At 31.4% G+C, this 8,072-nt stretch overlaps 1 protein-coding gene across 2 annotated transcripts in view; it reads left to right on the forward strand.

Moving 5' to 3' along the window:
* The first annotated feature begins 5,222 nt into the window (after positions 1 to 5,222).
* The window catches only part of LOC107490450 (uncharacterized), an 8,990-nt gene continuing 6,140 nt past the window's right edge, over positions 5,223 to 8,072 (forward strand). The window contains exon 1 of one of the 2 annotated variants that reach the window (XM_016111232.3): positions 5,223 to 5,772. In XM_016111232.3, the coding sequence (XP_015966718.1) occupies positions 5,301 to 5,771 (471 nt within the window). In that variant the 5' untranslated portion in view covers positions 5,223 to 5,300 and the 3' untranslated portion in view covers position 5,772. Of the gene's footprint in view, positions 5,778 to 8,072 lie in introns of both variants that reach the window. The other variant, XM_016111231.3, reaches the window with a different exon arrangement.

Here is an 8,072-nt window from a genome sequence, read left to right on the forward strand (position 1 = left end):
TTGAGTGCAGGGAGGTCAGATTCCAACAGCATCAGCAGTCCTTTTGTCAGCCTCTTTCAGAGTATTGCTCAAGTCCCTCAATTTCAGCCAGAATTTACCTGAAATCACAGAAAAACACACAAACTCATAGTAAAGTCCAGAAATGTGAATTTAACATAAAAACTAATGAAAACATCCCTAAAAGTAGCTCAAACTTACTAAAAACTACCTAAAAACAATGCCAAAAAGCGTATAAATTATCCGCTCATCAGCATCTTATGGAATCAAAGAGAAACTAGAATTCACCAGAATAAGGCTTAAAAAGCATGTTTTTACACTTAAGCACAAATACGGGAGAGATAACAAAACCATGCTAATTCATAGGCTAAATGTGACAAAAGGTTATCAAATTACCCTAGATTCAATACAAAATAAACCGTCAAATTGGGGTTTGTCAGTAATTTATCCTAATTCATTTTACTTTGTTTCCGACAAAAACTCTCTCACAAAATCTGTCTATATTTTCGTGGGATAAAATCTGTCGGAAATATCCATCTGTAATAAGTAATTTTCTAGTAGTGCAATATTGATTGCTAGGCTTTTTTGTAAACCTTGATCATTTACATACAATAAATACTATATCAGGTTTGGTACATTGCATTACATACATTAAACTTCCTATAACACTAGCATATTCTAATTGTGCTGTAGATCTTTTCATGTTTCCTTCTAATTTAAACTTAAGATTATAGGGTGTATTAGATTCTTTAACTGTGGGATGATCAAATTTTTTAATACCTTTTTGATATAATGAGATTGACTTAAAGTAAAGCCAACTTCATTCTTATGCACCTTTATGCCTAATATTGTATCAACTTTATTCAAATCCTTAATCTTGAATTTAGAGGTTAGATACTCCTTCGTTACACGAATTTTTTCTAAATTTGTTCAAATAATTAACTTATCATCAACATATAAACAAATGATTACTCGATAATCTTTAGTAAATTTTGAGTAAATACATTTATTTATACTATTATGTAAGAAGCCATTTGATAACACCACTGAATCAAACTTCTCATGCCATTGTTTAGGTGCTTGTTTTAGGCCATACAAAAACTTCATTAATTTACAAACTTTCTTTTCATTTCTAGGTAACACGTAACTTTTCAGTTGCTTCATATAAATTTCTCCATTAAGATCTCTATTTAGAAAAGTTGTTTTAACATCCATTTGATGTATATGAAGCTTGTGAATGAATGCTAATGCTATAAGAGTCCTAATAAAAGTCATTCTTGCCACAGGTGCACAGGTATCAAAATAGTTTAGACCTTCTTGTTGTCTAAATCCTTTAGCCACTAACCTTACTTTAAAGGTTTGTAATGAACCATCAGTGTTATACTTTCTTTTAAATACCCACTTATATCCTATAGACTTTGATCCTGGAGACAAATCAACCAAGACATAAGTATTATTTGATAATATTGAGTCAATTTCATCATTTGTTGCTTCTTTCCAAAATGCAAAATCTCTTGAAGCCATAGTCTCTTTGAACGTTGGAGGATCACCATCTATGTCACATAATTTCTAGTTCCTTCTAATTTAAAAGGTGATAGTTTGAAAAGAAATAAAATATGGACCTAAGTCCTTTTCTTTTCTCACTCTCATATTCTTCCTTGGTTCAATCAATTCTTTGTTGCTTAAACATTTATTATTTTGATTCTTCATTTCTTGTGAAATATTAGTATTATTTTGGAGATATTCTGAACTAGAAGTTAAATCATTGATAAATTTACATTAGACACTAAGTCTAATATTCTATATGCTTTTGAATTTTGAGCATATCCTATAAAAGTGCCTTTTACGGCTCTTGGCTCTAATTTGGTTTTCTTTTTTATCTGGAACTCGATAAAAGGTTAAACATCCCCACACTTTCAGATAATTCAAATTATGTTTTCTTTCTTTTCAAATTTCCTAAGTAGAAACCTTTTCTATGTATTGATGGTATCCTATTATGGATATGACATGATGTCAATAATGATTCATCCCACAAATTATAAGACAATTTTATATTTAGTAACATTGAATTAACCATATTCACTAAGATGCAGTTTTTTCTTTTTGCCAAACCATTTTGTTACAGAGTATATGAAGCGGAAGATTCATGCACAATATCATGTAATTTACAAAAGTTATCAAATTCATTAGAAAAATATTCTCCACTTCGATCACTATGAAGAACTTTTATTTTCTTATCATGCATGTTTTCTACTTCTATTTTATATTTTTTAAACATTTCAAAAGTTTTATCTTTATTTCTAAGTAAATACACATAAGTAAATCTAAAACAATCATCAATAAAAGTTATAAAATATCTTTTTCCTCCTCTAGTAATATTGTCATTTCATTCACAAATATCACTATGAATCAATTCTAATAAATATGTCTTTCTTTCAATTTTAGAAAAAGGTTTCTTAATAATTTTGGATTGTATACAAATATCATATTTCTTATTAAAATCCTTGTTATTAAGATTTATATAGTTATTTTTATGCATATATTCAATTGATTTGTAATTTAAGTGTGCTAATTTACTATACCATAAATTACAAGAATCAACAATATACAAAGAAACATTCATTTTATTATTAATAGTAAATTTGAACATGCCTTCAGTACAATATCCTTTTCCTATGAATATATCATTCTTAAGCAAGATCACTTTATCGGATTTTATTACAACTTTAAATTCTTTCTTACACAAGAGACTAACAAGAAACTAATTTTTTTTCTCAAATCCGGAACATGAAGTACATTTATTAAACTTAACTTCTTTTCAGATAGAAGATTTAATTCCATAGTTACTTGACTACAAATTTTGACTGAGTTGTTATTGCCCATCAAGACTTCTCTATTGTTTACTTTTTCATATATTTTGAATTGTTTGTGATCATTGCAAATAATAACAGTAGCCCCAGAATTTAACCACCATTCAAGTAATTTTCCTTGTGTTGCCATGTTGAGTTTTGTAACCATGTCAATAATATGCATATTTTGTATTTTTTCTGCAACCATAGCAATTAGATCTTTCTCTTCTACTAAGTTGGTCTTTGGTGCTTTCTTTTTTAGAAGTCTACATTATTTGATGTGATGTCTTTTCTTGTGACAATGATAACACTCTCTTTGTCTCTTCTTGTCTTGCTTTGAATCTTTTGAGAACTTTATTTTCTTCTTATTGGTTTTGTCTTCACCAATATGATTCACTTTAGAACTTTGAGAGAGATACACATGTTTTCGAGTTTCCTCCTCTATACATATATGCCTTAGTAATTTATCAATTGTGAAGTCCTCACCAGGATGTAAAGTTTCTTCTTATAACCATTACAAGATGATGGCAATTTTGAAATAATTGCTCCAACTTGTAATGATTTAGTGATCACCACTTGTAAATCACGAAGTCTATTTACAAGAATTTGTAATTCATGAATTTGATCCATAACAGACACAGTATCATTCATAATAAATTTAAAATATTTCGCGATAATAAACTTATCTATTCCTTATCGTTCATTATTGTACTTTTCTTTCAAAAACTTTCAAATCTCTAATGGTGATTGGATTGACATGTAAAGATCATAGAGTTAGTCGGATAAAGTGTTGAGAATATGACATCGACATGCAAAAGTATTTTCTTCATGTTTCTTCTTTAATTGAGTAACATTTTCTTTTTCTTCCAATATGGCATTTTTAGCGGCATTGGCAATTGGTGTAGTCTTTGGGCTAATCACATATGCGAGATTGAGAACCGAAAGAAAAAACATCATCTTGTACTTCCAACGGTTGAAATTCGTTCCATCAAAGTGATCTAACTTGACAAACTCTTGAATCTTGATCCATGACCTTGAATGTAGTATTTTGATCTTGAACTATCTTCAAAATATCTCTAAAAAATTGTTGGGTAATTATAATTAAGAAGATGACAATACTCTCCCAAAATACAATGAAATCTATGAATTTCTAAATTAGCAATAATAAAAAATTTTCAACTCTCTCGAACAAAAAAATCTCTCAATAGTTAAAATACACACTTGACTAGTTTACTTTAAATAGTGGACAAGGGTATATTTATATATATTGCACACAACAATTATAATTTTTCACATACATAAATTGTTGTGACTCTTCTATTGTTAATAGATTCAATGTTTCAAACATACACTATTTTTAAAGAATTATGCCCTTTAGTCAAAGGTATAATATTTCAAACTACACAATTCTTAAAGAGTGGTGTTTCTTTAATCAAATAATACTATATACTATTATTATAATTGACAATATATGAGCGGTTGGTAACCGTTTATTAAAGATGTGCATAATATCTAAATTTGCACTTAACTAATTATTCAAATTCGTATTATTATAAGAAAGAAATACTATCATTGAACTATAATCGTCGATCAAGATTTTATTTGTTACTATATGTTGAAAATTTTTTTATTTTGTTTTATTTTAATTTGTATGTGGGAAAGTTTGACTTTATCAAGATTTTTTTGTTACTATATGTTGAAAATTTTTTTATTTTGTTTTATTTTAATTTGTATGTGGGAGAGTTTGAGTTTATGTTATTATGTTGAATGTGTTTGAATTGTCTTTAATTTAATATATTTTAGTTTAATTGTATAAAATTTTGTCATGATTTTATTTTTTTATTTTTAGAATTTAATATTCACGGATACCCACGAGTATCTGTCTCCCCAGCGAGGGAAAATAAATAAAAATTCATAATGGGGATGAGGCAGAAATGAGGGACAATCTTTTAAATGGTGATAAAAAATGAGAGATGATTTTCGCATACATAAAATATTCATTGTCATTTCTAATACAAACTGAAAAATATAGTATAAAATTAACGGAATACATTAATTTGAATTAAAAATCTATATATATAAAGCACAAGAAACCAAGCAAATGCATTTGGGAAACAATAGGCTGGGCTGGTTAAGAAGATAGGCTTCAAGTATAAGATAACAAAGCTCAGGCCCAATAAGTTTAATCCAAAAAGAGTCAAAAGAGAAAGTAGTTTTTTCCGTTACACGTTGAGAGATTCTGAAAAATATATTCTTAGATTCCTTATCCGTTCTCGTCATCTTCCATTTCTCACGAGTATGTCTCATGACAGATACGCAGAAATTGACACCTAAAAAATAATTAAAAATTAAATTAAAATAATATATCAATTTCATTTTCATTTTCACATCAAAATTCCAATTGAATTGAACCGAAACGAAAATTCTAAGGAAAAAAAAAAGAAAGAGAAAGCCATGAATCCCAAAGTTCTCTTCCTCTTCGGACTTCTCCTAAATCTCGTTTCCAATTCGTTCCAAAACCCTAACCCTAAAACCCCAAATTCGAAGATATCAAAGGCTCATGTTGAGCTCACGAACTATGGCTTTCCAGTGGGGTTATTGCCGGCGACAACCGTGTTGGGCTACGCCGTGAACGACACTTCCGGCGATTTCTCCGTCAGGCTCGGCGGCGCGTGCAAGATCACGCTCCCGCCGGACAACTACATCGCCACGTACTCCAAAACCATCAAGGGGAAGATCGTGAAGGGGAAAATTGCGGAGCTTGATGGGATTAGGGTTCGCGCGTTCTTCAAGTGGTGGTCCATCACGGGAATAAGGTCCTCCGGTGACGACATTGTTTTCGAAGTCGGAATGGTCACCGCCAAGTACCCGTCAAAGAACTTCGACCAGAGCCCCCCTTGCGAGGGACAACACTCCTCTTCCTGAAGTAAGGTTAGGTTTTTCAATTTTTTTTTTGTTGATTTGTATCTCTATCTTTTGCATGTGAATGCTTAATTTTTAGTGGAAAAATCTTTCTCGTGAAGATTTGATTGGAACGTTAATTATAAGCTTCTTCGGAACGTAATAATTGAAGTAAGATAATGAAAAACTTAATTGGAAACTTTTGATTTTAGTTGCTCAGGAATCTAATCTATTTTATGTGGAATCGTATCTATAATTGGGTTTATGCGAATTTGAATTTGGAGAACCGTACTCTGTTTTTATTTTATTTTATTTTTTTATTTTTAACTGGTCATAACCTTTGTATTGTTGTTTTTGTGTTGTGAATGAGAATAAAACTTTATTGGAAAGATAATTAACTGAGGGTTCTTCTACAGTTTTAGACAGTGCTTTCATTTCCGTTGATGCCTTGAATTGTTCCACCATGCCTTGTTTGTTTTTTCGTTGCAAAATGATGACATGGGACCCTGAAAAAGAAATTAAAAAGAAAATATCTAATTTGTTGGTTAACATTATCTTCTTTGCTTTCAGAGATGTTATCATTAGAGTGAGCTTCTGATTGTGAGTGATATTGATTGCTTTCCAGTTGAAGTGTTACTATAAAGGCATGGTGTTCCTGTTATTCATTTCATCATTAAGCTTCAGAGAACATTGGCAACATAATCAAATTTGTGATGTGCTAATTATGCTTTTGCTTCCTTTCTCTTAGTTTATATGAGACTTCGAAAAGGTCGAGCTTTTGTTTGTTTTCATCATGCCACAGTCATCTTCAAGGTCTCATCTATGTTTTTTTGTTGAAGATTTCTATTTTTTTGGGGGCACTGTATTGTTGAATGTACTAGAGCATGGTTTTTTTGGGATAGTCCCATTGTTTACTCTTCATTTAACTGTTTTGGAGAATGAGCTGTATTTCCGTCCTTTTCAAAGAAACAAAGTGGTTTTTGAAGAGTCAATGAAGTTTGTTTCTAATGGAAGTTACTATTTGCTAACCACATGGTTATGTTTTGGTAAATAGGTCTCAACTAGGCAACAGTGATGTTGCTTCCTTAATTATTTTTAATTTTGTCTTTTTGTCTTCTTATTTAGCCCACCCTATCGGTTTACTTTAAATGATTCATTTGCGTTAGGCACTAAATGAGTATTTATTTCCTTTTGGACTTGGACCCACCCTTGGTTGGACGGTTCCTGTTCTGTTTTAAGTTCTAACTAGCAATTACGAAAATTGCGCAAGTAATTTTAGCTTTTGAGGTGGTTGTTTTTGCGCCTGGTTTCAGTTAGTATTCTCTTTGCTATAACTATCTACAACATCTTTTGACATGCCAATATAACACCATGGAGATAGATATTCCTTTTGACATGCCAATACAATATCTTTTGACATGCCAGTATAACAACATCTTTTGACCACATTATGTTTACACCACCTTTACAAACGTGTTAGCTCTTGTGTTCTCCACCATGCATTGTTACCATCATCACCTCTTGTGTCATCAGTTCTCCAAATTACTCGCTCGTTTTTTAACATGTCTGAAGTGATTGGATGTTTTTCTACATTGGGTGATCCATTATTCTGTTTTTACATGTAACAATTTAGAAGCTGAGGTATTTAGATTTGATGATGCTGCTGGTTTATTTAGCTATTCTCACAATGGTAATCCGTTGCAATTAATACCAACTGCATTTGGTGTTGGGTTTTTTTCTCTCCTTTGTGAGGCCCAAGCCCAATATTTTGGGGGTGTATTCTTGCACCCTAGTGTCACAACCCTAATTCAGTTTTTTGAGGTTTTTTGAGAGAGAGAGAATAGCCACCAAGTGAGAGAGAAGAGGAAAAAAAAAAACAGAATTTCCGTTTTTGTAAAGCAGTAAATTTCAAATGGCAGTTTCTCAGTTGTTCACCGTTGGATCGGCTTGAAATTTAAACTGCATATTCCTATCATCTTGTTCTTCATTCTGATCGGTGAAGATGTTGATTGGAGGTTTGCAGTAGGAGAAATTGGTTTCGTAAGAGAGAAATTAGGTTTCCCGTTTTTACACAGAGCAGCAATTTTGGAACGGCAGTTTCTCATTCTTTCACCGTTGGATCGACGTAAAATTTAGACTGTAGATTCTTCACATCTTGTTCTTCATTCTGAACGGTGAAGATTTTAATTGAAGGTCTGCAGAGGGAGAAATTGGCTTTGACATCAGCTCTGTTTTTTGGGTATATTTCATTTTCTTGGCTATTATTTGTGAGCTTTGGTGCATTGATGTTTTGGCTGGTTATATGCACGTTTTTGTGCTTTGTTT

The sequence above is a fragment of the Arachis duranensis genome, chromosome 5, assembly GCF_000817695.3.
Source record: "Arachis duranensis cultivar V14167 chromosome 5, aradu.V14167.gnm2.J7QH, whole genome shotgun sequence".
NCBI lineage: Eukaryota > Viridiplantae > Streptophyta > Magnoliopsida > Fabales > Fabaceae > Arachis > Arachis duranensis.